This window comes from Lissotriton vulgaris, chromosome 4_1 (genome assembly GCF_964263255.1).
Source record: "Lissotriton vulgaris chromosome 4_1, aLisVul1.2, whole genome shotgun sequence".
Taxonomy (NCBI): Eukaryota; Metazoa; Chordata; class Amphibia; order Caudata; family Salamandridae; genus Lissotriton; species Lissotriton vulgaris.
The window spans coordinates 1,492,656,601-1,492,669,894 of record NC_141691.1 but is presented as its reverse complement, the minus strand read 5'-3'; the positions used below and the strand labels follow the sequence as shown (position 1 = coordinate 1,492,669,894).

The window sequence follows — 13,294 nt, the reverse complement described above, 5'->3', positions numbered from 1 at the left end:
TGCAGTGAGCTAAAAAACAGTGTTGGATTAAGCCCTGATCTCTTGACTGGGTGAGAGTATTCTGCTTAATTCAGAAACTCTGTCCATCACCACCCCCTGTTGTTTAATTATTTTGTCCACCATAAGCGTGGAAGGGTATACTCAGACGTGAGTCCCTTGCTCATTGCACCATCAGGATTCAAGCAAGCCGGGCCGAAGGCGGCTGAAATGCCAGAAACCTGCCCCCGGAAGCTTGTTTCCTTCCCAGTGAAAGAATTGGCTTGGTAGTTTGGTTTGCCCTGTTCCCATGATGCACTGGGCCAGGGACAGACTAATTTGCATATAGCCAGGTTCTGAGCTGGGATGGTGCAGTGAGCTAAAAAACAGTGTTGGATTAAGCCCTGATCTCTTGACTGGGTGAGAGTATTCTGCTTAATTCAGAAACTCTGTCCATCACCACCCCCTGTTGTTTAATTATTTTGTCCACCATAAGCGTGGAAGGGTATACTCAGACGTGAGTCCCTTGCTCATTGCACCATCAGGATTCAAGCAAGCCGGGCGGAAGACGGCTGAAATGCCAGAAACCGGTCCCCAGAAGCTTGTTTCCTTCCCAGTGAAAGAATTGGCTTGGTAGTTTGGTTTGCCCTGTTCCCATGATGCACTGGGCCAGGGACAGACTAATTTGCATATAGCCAGGTTCTGAGCTGGGATGGTGCAGTGAGCTAAAAAACGGTGTTGGATTAAGCCCTGATCTCTTGACTGGGTGAGAGTATTCTGCTTAATTCAGAAACTCTGTCCATCACCACCCCCTGTTGTTTAATTATTTTGTCCACCATAAGCGTGGAAGGGTATACTCAGACGTGAGTCCCTTGCTCATTGCACCATCAGGATTCATGCAAGCCGGGCCGAAGACGGCTGAAATGCCAGAAACCGGGCCCGGGAAGCTTGTTTCCTTCCCAGTGAAAGAATTGGCTTGGTAGTTTGGTTTGGCCTGTTCCCATGTTGCACTGGGCCAGGGACAGACTAATTTGCATATAGCCAGGTTCTGAGCTGGGATGGTGCAGTGAGCTAAAAAACGGTGTTGGATTAAGCCCTGATCTCTTGACTGGGTGAGAGTATTCTGCTTAATTCAGAAACTCTGTCCATCACCACCCCCTGTTGTTTAATTATTTTGTCCACCACAAGCGTGGAAGGGTATACTCAGACGTGAGTCCATTGCTCATTGCACCATCAGGATTCAAGCAAGCCGGGCCGAAGACGGCTGAAATGCCAGAAACCGGTCCCCGGAAGCTTGTTTCCTTCCCAGTGAAAGAATTGGCTTGGTAGTTTGGTTTGCCCTGTTCCCATGATGCACTGGGCCAGGGACAGAGTAATTTGCATATAGCCAGGTTCTGAGCTGGGATGGTGCAGTGAGCTAAAAAACGGTGTTAGATTAAGCCCTGATCTCTTGACTGGGTGAGAGTATTCTGCTTAATTGAGAAACTCTGTCCATCACCACCCCCCTGTTGTTTAATTATTTTGTCCACCATAAGCGTGGAAGGGTATACTCAGACGTGAGTCCCTTGCTCATTGCACCATCAGGATTCAAGCAAGCCGGGCCGAAGACGGCTGAAATGCCAGAAACCGGTCCCCGGAAGCTTGTTTCCTTCCCAGTGAAAGAATTGGCTTGGTAGTTTGGTTTGCCCTGTTCCCATGATGCACTGGGCCAGGGACAGACTCATTTGCATATAGCCAGGTTCTGAGCTGGGATGGTGCAGTGAGCTAACAAACGGTGTTGGATTAAGCCCTGATCTCTTGACTGGGTGAGAGTATTCTGCTTAATTCAGAAACTCTGTCCATCACCACCCCCTGTTGTTTAATTATTTTGTCCACCATAAGCGTGGAAGGGTATCAGACGTAAGTCCCTTGCTCATTGCACCATCAGGATTCAAGCAAGCCGGGCCGAAGACGGCTGAAATGCCAGAAACCGGTCCCCGGAAGCTTGTTTCCTTCCCAGTGAAAGAATTGGCTTGGTAGTTTGGTTTGCCCTGTTCCCATGATGCACTGGGCCAGGGACAGACTAATTTGCATATAGCCAGGTTCTGAGCTGGGATGGTGCAGTGAGCTAAAAAACGGTGTTGGATTAAGCCCTGATCTCTTGACTGGGTGAGAGTATTCTGCTTCATTCAGAAACTCTGTCCATCACCACCCCCTGTTGTTTAATTATTTTGTCCACCATAAGCGTGGAAGGGTATACTCAGACGTGAGTCCCTTGCTCATTGCACCATCAGGATTCAAGCAAGCCGGGCCGAAGACGGCTGAAATGCCAGAAACCGGTCCCCGGAAGCTTGTTTCCTTCCAAGTGAAAGAATTGGCTTGGTAGTTTGGTTTGCCCTGTTCCCATGATGCACTGGGCCAGGGACAGACTAATTTGCATATAGCCAGGTTCTGAGCTGGGATGGTGCAGTGAGCTAAAAAACGGTGTTGGATTAAGCCCTTATCTCTTGACTGGGTGAGAGTATTCTGCTTAATTCAGAAACTCTGTCCATCACCACCCCTGTTGTTTAAATATTTTGTCCACCATAAGCGTGGAAGGGTATACTCAGACGTGAGTCCCTTGCTCATTGCACCATCAGGATTCAAGCAAGCCGGGCCGAAGACGGCTGAAATGCCAGAAACCGGTCCCCGGAAGCTTGTTTCCTTCCCAGTGAAAGAATTGGCTTGGTAGTTTGGTTTGCCCTGTTCCCATGATGCACTGGGCCAGGGACAGACTAATTTGCATATAGCCAGGTTCTGAGCTGGGATGGTGCAGTGAGCTAAAAAACGGTGTTGGATTAAGCCCTGATCTCTTGACTGGGTGAGAGTATTCTGCTTAATTCAGAAACTCTGTCCATCAACACCCCCTGTTGTTTAATTTACATATACACTTTGTACATTTGTAGTTTTCATGATCTACTTTGTAGCTTAATTGTTCTTCAGGTATAATGAATGCAGTGTAGGCTTTCCCACGAAGGAAAGCCTTGTAAAAGTGACGCAGTAAAATCTATAAGATTTTACTGCGTGACTTTTAGGACATCACTGCGTCATAACCTTACGCCCGCTTGAAGCATGGGAATAAGCCTCAAAATGCCTTGCTGGGGTTGCGTCGTGCTTGTGACACAACTCCAGCAAAGCATGACTTTTGTCCCAACAGATGCGTCACGGCGCGCCGTATTGTAAATCCGGCGCATCAATGGTGGCGCAAAGGCTCCTCAGGGTGGCGTAGGGAAATTGACGCATCTCTACAGATGCGTCACTTCCTTGTATATCTGCCCAAACAATCTCTATGAAGGTCGTTGAGACTCAACAGTGTAAGGTTTTCATTTCAATCAAACACATAAAATAAAAAATAAAATGTCTCTCTCCTCAGTATTCATAGTACCATCCATAAGTAAATGGTTGCATGATTCACTTTTCAAGTGACCATATTTCATCTTACAGATTTGAATATCTCCGTTAGCATCCCTGGAGCAGTCTCCACTCTAGGGACTAGTTATCCTCTATATCAATTGTTTGTGGGAAAGAAGACAGTGGCTTGTTGTTCATCTGCATTATGTGACCAAACACCTCCAGTAGGACCTCTGTGTCCCTCATACTGCACGGAACAGACTGAATGGAGAAGGACAATGGTGTGCGCAAAAAGACAAGCACCTGAAACGCCGTCACGCCCTGTTTTATGGTTGCAAACAAGTCAAATCCTGCTATTGGTGATAATTGACTGAAACCCTGTCATTGCTGGAAGAGAATTTCTGGTAGAACTTAGAGTCATCTGCCGGTTGATGAATGAAGGTCCTCAGTTCAGTAAGATGTTCCAAGTGGTGCCCAGTAGATGCTAAAACACATGGGTGCAACATTCTGCCCTAATAAACTCCATATGAAAGCAGATCTGCAGGATAATTTTGGGACTAACTGTGATCTTTCTGAAATAGAAAAAGAAAGGCAGTCCAGGACTTTCTTCTGCAGCCTAATCGATATTAATAGGGTGGCGACGTATCCCTCAAGTTCAACCCTGACTGAATCCAGTGAGTGGTGAATGATAACTGTGGTGCATAGGAGGCCTCTATCTTTGCTTGAAATTACGAGTCCCTTACTGCCTCCTGCAGTCAGACAATTCCTTTTGAATATCTTCAACAAGACAAAGACTGCCTTCATATTGTTGTGACTGTGAAACCCCACCTCATGTTCCACCCACGGTGATCCCATTCTTTATGTCACCCAAGCCCCTGCAGGCCTCTGACAGCTCTATGCGCGTCATCTGGGTGATGGCTCCGTACACAATGAAGAAGCACTGTTAATTGACGTTATGAACACATCCAATTAGCGAGGCTGCCTGGTGCCTGACATGTGCAGGAAACATACATGAAGAATGTCTGAGTGACTGTGACACAGGTTTGAAGACCCATTATCCTACTTAACGATCCATGTTTCATCACTGACAGGGGTGGAGAGCCGGGCTGTAAGAAGACGGATTTTGAATCAAAGAGCAATTATCTTGGAGCGAGAGCACAAAAGTCAGGTAAGTGCATTTGCATTTTCCTGCTAGCAGCATTAAATGGCTTGATTACACATTTCCACGAAGTCCTATTTGTCTTTAATCGTTTTCTGACAGGTATCTCTGGAGCCAGTGTAATTATTGGGCCTCATTCTCGTGCAGATGCAAGCTTCTGTATCAGTGCGCGCGTTAAATATTTAATGGAGTTTCCTGAGCAGCATACATGATATGATATAGAAGCAGTCACGCTGGTTTGCAATGTTTCGTTTAATTTAATCGAAGGAAAGCTAGAGAACTGAATGCGATGCAAAAAATACAATGTGTTACTGCGTCCAAGTTCAGCATGCTTAATTTCTATAAACAAATGTACATTGTTTTTTATTATGGTGACTTGCAGAAAATAATATAAAGGTTTGTTTCGTCCTGACAGGTGTATTTACGAATGTGAGCTTTATTACATTCTGCAGTCTTGTGTAAAAATGGTGATTTATTTTATTTTATTCTGGGCAATATTCGCACACCTTAACTCCTCAAAGTTTTTGGAGTTTTTGTTGTTTTTGTCACTGCTCATTCTGTAGATCAAAAAAATATATATTTTTTACTTTTCCAAATTGATTTCAATATTCCGGAAAGCATTTAGCAGCTATTGCAACACTTATCCTGACGTAAGCAACTCATCGCCTGAGGCATAGCAGTGAATGACCGAAACGCACCTACCAGGCACTTCCTATGTGGGATCCAGACATTCGGACACTTTATGTTCATTGGATATGGAAGGTGCTCACAAATGATGTTGAAAATATTTTTTTAACAAGTGAACATAAATTCTGTAGGATGTTACTGACTAAGGTAGAACACAAGTATGTCATGGGGACCGAGTACAAGGAGGAGTGCCCCAGATTTCAGGGTCTTAACCGGTCGTTTTAGAGTGGCACCTAACTATTTTATGGGCCAGTATAGATCATTCAAAACTTCCAAATGTGGAGTAGATCCTTTGTTGGTTACTTAGATCTTTGAAGGAGACTCTCCTGACTCAGTCCATGCCTTTTTTTTTAGTAGCTGTTAACGTATGATTCACCCAATTTACCACAGCCCAAAGGCTACTATTTCTATTGGAAATCCTTCTGTTGAACACCGCCATTGAATAGAAGACTGTCCTACACATATTTTTAGGTCGAACATTCGAGACCTCTTGTATATACTTTAGTATATACATTAGTATATGTATATTAGTGTATACTTTAGTATGTACTTATATGTGTATGTACTTTGTGGGCTCTGGAGATCAGCCCTAGGACTTGTCTGCTTACGCTTAGGGACTTTTTTTTTTGTTCAACTGCCTCTATTTAACTGTCTTGATAGAAAATGACCAGCAGAGGTCAGTAAAATACCAGAATTGCTTTCTGCTCAGGGACTTTTTATTTTTTATTTTTGTGCAAATGCCTGTATTCAACTTTCTTGATAAAAAACGACCAGCAGCGGTTAGTAAAATACTAGCAATCATTTAGCATTCTCTATATTCCAGTCCATATAAATTGTTTTTCATGAGCACCTGTAGACAATAATATTTTTTTCAAATCTTGTATTTTCAGTGATATGACCATTGAAGGCCCTGCTTTTACATTAAAAACAGAGCTTTGGACTATACCATTTCCAGATAAAAGGCAATATTTCTCTCCATGTGTTCCCATACCTGGGGTGTCACGTAGTTTGGTGTTTACTTACCCTCCATGTTAAAGAACAGTAGATGTTTCAACGCCCAGGCTGATGTGCTGCATAACTAAATACATATAAAGTCCCAAAGGCGAGACAGAATGCATTGCAAATGCTGGTTTTTAATGCTTCCCCGGCCTTCGGAGAATGCTGTGGCATGGGTTATTTGTCAGGTAAGTCATGAAAATGGACACTCACTTCGAGGGTGTACCTAAAAGACTTGCATACGTGACAACAGTTCCTCTACGTTTCTATTGCTTGGTATACCCATTATCATTGTCGTTTCCACACAAAGCATGTCCAGCCATTAAATTAGGAGATTTTCGGAGAAAAAGTGCCCACTAAAATGGGCGGAAACGTACTGGAAGCCAGTCTCCCAAAAGCTTAATGAGTCCTTTCAATTTGCATAATTTGAGAAGTCACAGACTTAACTCGGTCTTTTCACAACCTTGGATATATATTTTACAACAACAATTAATTAAAAGTAATAACAAACACTCAATAAGGTAAAGAGGGAAGATGGATGGATACATACAAAATATTTCAATGATAAAATATTCACATCTTCAGAATACTTGCCTTTGTATTTCATTCCTTTATCAGAACGTCTTGGATCCATTGACGTACTGTGTGCATTTTCAAGATGTGCATTTAGTGTATTAAAGTGCAATAACAGCTGTTTCACTGCAAGGGCTTTGTGGTCTGGCTGACTATAAAGTTAAGTGCTCAAGACCTACTTGGCAGCTTTTTCTACCACTGACAGTTTCTATTTTGACCTGTGTGTCCCTTTTGTAGGCCACTAATCACAAGGCAACCACTATGTTCTGATCTAGTGCACATGAGTGACAGTTTTGGTAAGCCCTTAGGTAAGGGCGACCCTCAAATTACCTCACTTGGTATTTGGTTTCCCCACACTATTGTCTCAAGGGCTAACCTCCATTGACCCATTTGTTGAGGGAGCTGGTAGCAGCAATGTGTAGTTTTGTGGTACAGTAGCTGCAGTGAGAGGTGATGTCTAGTGGCCTTACCTTGAAAATGATCTTCAGCGTAAATGTAGCCCCTTCATGTTAATTTTTTCCACCTGTGTGGGCATTCACAAACATTATCCGCATATTGTTGCAATAACAATCATGAATATCAGAACCAGTGCAAATGAAGATTGATCACGGTTCCACCAAATGACATTGGGTTATCATTAGTTGATCATGAACTATTTTTTTAAATAGTGAGTGTAAAATGGCTGCTATCCACAGAGAAGCCCAATGCACACAATTATTTTTGCAAGGTGAAAGTATTATGAGGTATGGCAGGAGTGCCTTACCATGTAATGTTAGCGCAAAACACATATTATCTCAGTACACCATCTCGCAGTTCTGGTAGAGTGGCAAAGAACAGAAAGGCTATTTAGAGGAAACCTCGTTGAAGCATTTCCCATCACCAACATGGATGATAAGTAATTGATACAACCCGAGAGAAATTCAACACCAATTTATAAAAATAGCTCTGATTTTTATATATTTTCAGACACCAAAATGAAATCAATACATGTAGTATATATAACTTGAGTTAATAAATCAGTGGAGGAGAAAGAAGCTGAGATCCATTCAGCTTCCAGGTGAGATTATAAAATCATAGGAGAATGGATCACTTGTAACTGTAATACAACCATGGTCTTGGTATCTTAGCCATCTTTAAAAACCCTCATTCACGTACAGGTGTGGAGGAGTGGTATATACTAATTCTCTGCTTCTTACGTGAAAGCATAATCATTGGGTCTTTTTTTTTAATTTGATTTCCTCCGCCCCGGAGGTAGACCAACTGGTGACAACTGTAGTGACCTGGAATAGAGGGAGAGTTAAAAAAGTGAATATTAAAATTACCTACATCTCTGTAATAGAGAAATTGTTATTCAGTTGAAGATGGGTAAGGTTAAAAATAAGCATAGACAAGCTTTCCACACCTCTGAACCCTATACCCCAACTCCCCTCCCGTCTCCCGACTTCCCCCTGTCTTCCACCGCCAATTGCAACCCCTCCTGTTTCCATACAGCCGCCCAACATGCTGTGTCCTGCCCTACTCTCTCTGGAAAATAAGCTAGGCTCTCTCATCACCTCCATCTCCCAACATGAAGCTACCATTTCACTTCTAGGCTCCAAGATTTCCACTTTTCCATACACCTCAATTCCTTTAGAAAACACTCACCTTCCCATGAGATGCCCCTCCCCCCCACCCCATAATAGCAAAGCATAACCTGTAGTCTGCAAACATCGCAAACTCACACAAGCCCTCGAATGCCACCCTTCTTCCTCTTTCATCTCCAAGTAGCCCTACTAGCTACACTATTCTGACCATCTCCTCTGTCAGAACCTCTCATCCACCTAAACCCTCCCGAGCACCCTTGTATAAGCACAACATCCCTATCACCCCTCATAGCCCAAGTGCCCCCGTCACCAAAACAGTCTTGACAGAGCTGCGCTGTCCGCTCCACAACTGCAGATCTGCAATAAAACACAAACTTGAAATCTCTGACACCAACATACTAAAAAACCTGAGAGTCTGGTTGGATGCCGGTCTCACTTTCGTTGGCCATACCAAGAAAACAGCAGCTTGCTGTTTTGGCCTCCTTTGGGGCTTAAGACCCGTCCTTAAATTCTTCGATGCCCCAACCAGGCAGCTGGTGATTCAGGCCACTGTCATCTCTCGCCTGGACTACGCCAGCTCCCTCCTGGTGGGGGCCAATCTGGCAGAAATTACCCGCTTACAACGGGTACAAAATGCTGCGGCTAGAGCGATAGTCGGCCTGCCCAGATTTTGTCCTGTCTCAAATGTCCTTTGCTCCTTGCATTGGCTTCCAGCGAGGAAGCGAATCCATTTTAAGGTCCTTTGTTTGACCTTTAAAATTTTGAAGGGAATAGGTCCCCAGATCATGTCTAGCTTCCTGTCTTTTTATGTTCCTACACGCGCTCTGCGTTCCCAGGGCCAGGCTCTCGCCGTGGTCCCTAGATTCAGGCTCTGCCGTGCGGGTGGACGCTCCTTCGGTGTCAAAGCTGCAACCATCTGAAATACCCTCCCGGTTGAAATTCGCCTGCTGGAGGATCTTATGCTTTTTCGGAAAGCCATTAAAACATTCTTGTTTTAGTCATTCTTTTTAGCTGTTTTTTTCTGTTCTGTTTCCTGTTATGCTATGTCCTACCTTGCCACTGCGCCAGGACGCTCCTTCGCTGGAGCAGCTGTGCGCATAACAAATACTGATAACATAACATAACATAACTTCACAATATTGACATGCTTTTCCTCACAGAGACCTGGTTCAACGATTCCTTTCCCTCTATGTTTGATCTCCTAGTACCCACAGGCTATTTTATATTTAGCAATGACAGAATTGACAAAGTTTGGGAAGGTGTTACAGTCATCTTTAGAAACTCCCTTCAACTCAAGGCTTTTCCTAACAGCTCCTTCCGCACTATTGAATGCCTATCCCTTGAACTTCAATTGCAGCACCGCTCACCCCTCAGATTCCATGCCATTTACCGCCCGCCTTGCAGCAGCCCCTATTTATGGAGGAACTCGCTGACTTCATTAGCAACCAATACTCGCAAAGTGACAATCAGATCTTCGTGGGTGACTTCAATCTCCACTGGGGCTCGCTGGAGGATCCCTCTGCGAGTAGGTTGGTCACCTTCCTCCCTGCAAACGATCTTATCCAACACTGCACAGAAACAACACACTCTAAGGGCCCAATCCTGGACCTTGTTATTTCAAAAACAGGCTTGCTTACTATTGCTACCCCTATTCATGTTGACTGGTATGACTACTTCCTCATCCCATTCTTTCTTCACCTATCACACTCTATAACTCTCGGTCAACCTAAGAGGGCTGCCTCCTGGTTCTGTGACACTAAAAATATTGACCTTGGTACGTTATGTGAATCAGCTTTGCTATCACTTCCAAGGCTAGACCCGAACCTAGATGTTAACAAACTCACCTCCCAATGCCTCCCAGTCCTTGCAGTCGAAATGAATAACGTCGCTCCTCTCCAAAGCAAAAAGAAAAAGCCCACTCCCTCAGCACCTTGGTTCAACAAATCCCTCTATGAAGAAAGGAAGTACATAAGATTCCTGGAAAACAATGGAGACAAGCGCCCTCCACCGATAATTTGGCCACGCTTCGTTCAGCAAGATCTGAGTACCACATGCACATCTTCCTTGGAAAAGCAATGCACTTCAGAACCCTCCTCGACTCAGCCAAAAATAGACCCAAAAAACTACTCGATCTCATCAAGAATCAAAACTGCTCTCCCCCAACCTCCAAGTTGGAGGATTCTACAAAGAAAGCAGCGGAATTCGCTATATTCTTTGGCGAAAAAGTTAAATCACTTGTGGATCAGGTCCGTTATCCTACCCCTCCAGAGGAGTGCAAATCCTTAGCCATTTGGCAGAACTTTGAGCCCATCTCCAAAGATGCCCTCCTCAAATGCATCCTCAAAACAAAGCCCTCCAACCATTCTCTTGCCCCATCCCTAGTGCCATTGCCATTGACTTCTATACCCATTCCCTGTCCTATTGGGCCACTTTGGTTAACCTCTCCTTCTGTCAAGGCTCCCTTCCTGTTTCCTTCAAAACTGGGCAGGTCACCCCTCTGCTTAAAAACCCACTGCTGATGCGAATGACCTCAACAACTTCTGCCCCATCACTAACCTACCTTTTCTTGCGAAAATCACAGAAAGATGTGTAGCGAAACAACTCTCTCTTCATATTAAGGACAATGATATTCTTGACAATTTCCAGTCCGGCTTCATTCAAAACTGCAGCACTGAAACAGACCTGCTGCAAGTGATTGATGACGTGCCGCGGATACTGGATTCTGGGGAGTCTTGTCTTCTTATTCTCCTTGACCTTTCTGCAGCCTTTGAAACTGTCAATCACAACACTCTCCTTAAAACTCTTCAACAGAGAATGGGTATGGAGGGCACTGCGCTTAAATGGTTTGCTTCCTTCCTCTCGATAGATCCCAAATGATCAAAATAGCCAATAGTCTTTCATCTCCTTTGGCGGTAGGTCAAGGTGTTCCTGAAGACTCTGTACTTGCACCCACATTGTTCAATCTCTATTTAGAACCATTGGGAAATCTCCTAAGTAAATCCGGGATCCACTATCATCTCTATGCGGACGACACTCAAATCTACCTTAAGGTTGCCTCCACTCACGATCTCTCCATCCTAAGCTCTACTCTCGACTCCATTCAAAACTGGATGTTAACTCATCAACTGATTCGGAATCCCTCTAAAACTGAATTCCTCCTCCTTGCCTCCTCACTTTCTCCTCCCCCGGTTCAATCATGGATGGGCCAGATGATCCTACTTAAGAATAAACCCATCATTTTCGACAGAGCAAAATCCCTTGGTGTCATTCTCAACACAAAACTCAATCTACTCTCCCACATTAATTCCATTGCAAAGTCTGCTTGATACCAACTGCGCCTTCTTTGGGGGATTTGTCGCTTCTTCCCGGAGCATGACCTTAAAACCCTGGTCTAATCGCTGGTTCTCTCCAGCCTGGACTACTGCAACTCTCTTCTTACTGGCCTCCCCAAATCCCACCTGTCCCCCCTTAAATCTCTTCTCCATTCAGCAGCTCGTTTCATATTTTGGGCCAAATGAAGTGACCACTTCACACCCATTATATCCACCCTCCATTGGCTTCCCATCGAGGCAAGATCTATCTACAAGACTGCCTGTATCACCCACAAAGCCTTGTACTCCTCCTCTCCTCGCTACCTGGCGAATAAACTGAAACTCTCTGGCGGCGCTAGACCATTACATAATGCGGAAAATCTATTGCTTGAACCTCCCACTTTCAAGAAGGAAAGGTCGATGGCCCAATCCTCTTCAGGCAATGCGGTGAGAATCTGGAACTCACTTCCGCCTCAGCTCCGGACCACCACCTCTTCCCAGGCCTTCAAAACTGACCTCAAAGCTCTCCTCCTTCAAAAACACCTCCAAATTTAATTCACATCCTCTCTATTATCTGAACAAAGTCCCTCCTTTATAGGATTTTCTGTTCTACATGACTATAGAAGTGCCTTCCCAATGTGTTCTTGTGGTTTGAGAGTCTGCCATTTATTCCAGTATTATACTTCTACTTGTATTGTGTACTCCTTTGTAACATGCACACGTCACTTTCCCTCTTGAAATGTATTGTTTGCTACCTCTTGTATTTTGTTTGCTTTTGATACATGCACATTTACCACCATTGCCTCATGTAACGTAACGTTTGTACTTGTGTTTTGAGTATCTGCCATTTAGTGCAGTATTATACCTCTATTTGTACTTTGTACACTTTTGTAACATACACACGTCACTTTTTTTCCTCTTGTAACGTATTGTTTGCTACCTCTTGTATTTTGTTTGCTCTTGATACATGCACAATTGTCACTATTGCCTTATGTAGCGTAACGTTTGCTCTTGTAACATGCTTACTTGAAATTTTTCCTAATGTTTCACTACTGTTCCTATTGTGAAGCGCTCTGACACCTTCGGGTAAAGACCGTGCTATATAAAAATGCCTAAAATAAAAAATGTAATAAATAAAAAAAGTCCATGTAGGTGGTGGACATATTTCAGCCCTGGTGTCGCCCAGATGGTTCGAGGGGGCTTTCTTCAGGACCAGTGCAGAATGGGTTGCCAATTATGCAACGCGCATGGGGTAGGAAATTCACTTACGCCGCTGGTCAATTGTCATTAGTACCTGTAACTGAAACAAATGAGATCTCAGTGATCTGATTACTTAGTTGTTTATATTAGTTACAGTTTGGGGTTAGTGGTGAGGATGCCAGCAGGGATTCATACTCATGAATTCTATGTGCGGGGAACAAAACTTTGTGAATTACATTGTAAAACAAGATGGCAGATCACTGTAGCTGGCTTTATGTGAGTGAGGATGAAGGACAGTGGGCTTGTATACACAAGTGTATTCCCGTTGGGTATAGCTGTTGCTACGTTTTGTTTGAATAGTAAAGTTAGTAATGGGGATTCCTCTTAAATTTGTTAGTGAAATAAAAAGTGTCTGCCCCTCTAAGCCGCATTCAGTTATC

General features: G+C 44.0%; 1 protein-coding gene across 1 annotated transcript in view; it reads left to right on the top strand.

Moving 5' to 3' along the window:
* LOC147724149 (uncharacterized) overlaps positions 1-13,294 on the top strand; it is a 1,299,884-nt gene that overhangs the window by 418,522 nt on the left and 868,068 nt on the right. Inside the window, exon 2 of the mRNA XM_086917998.1 lies at positions 4,437-4,513. Coding sequence (XP_086774124.1) covers positions 4,437-4,513 — 77 coding nt within the window. The remainder of the gene's footprint in view (positions 1-4,436; positions 4,514-13,294) is intronic.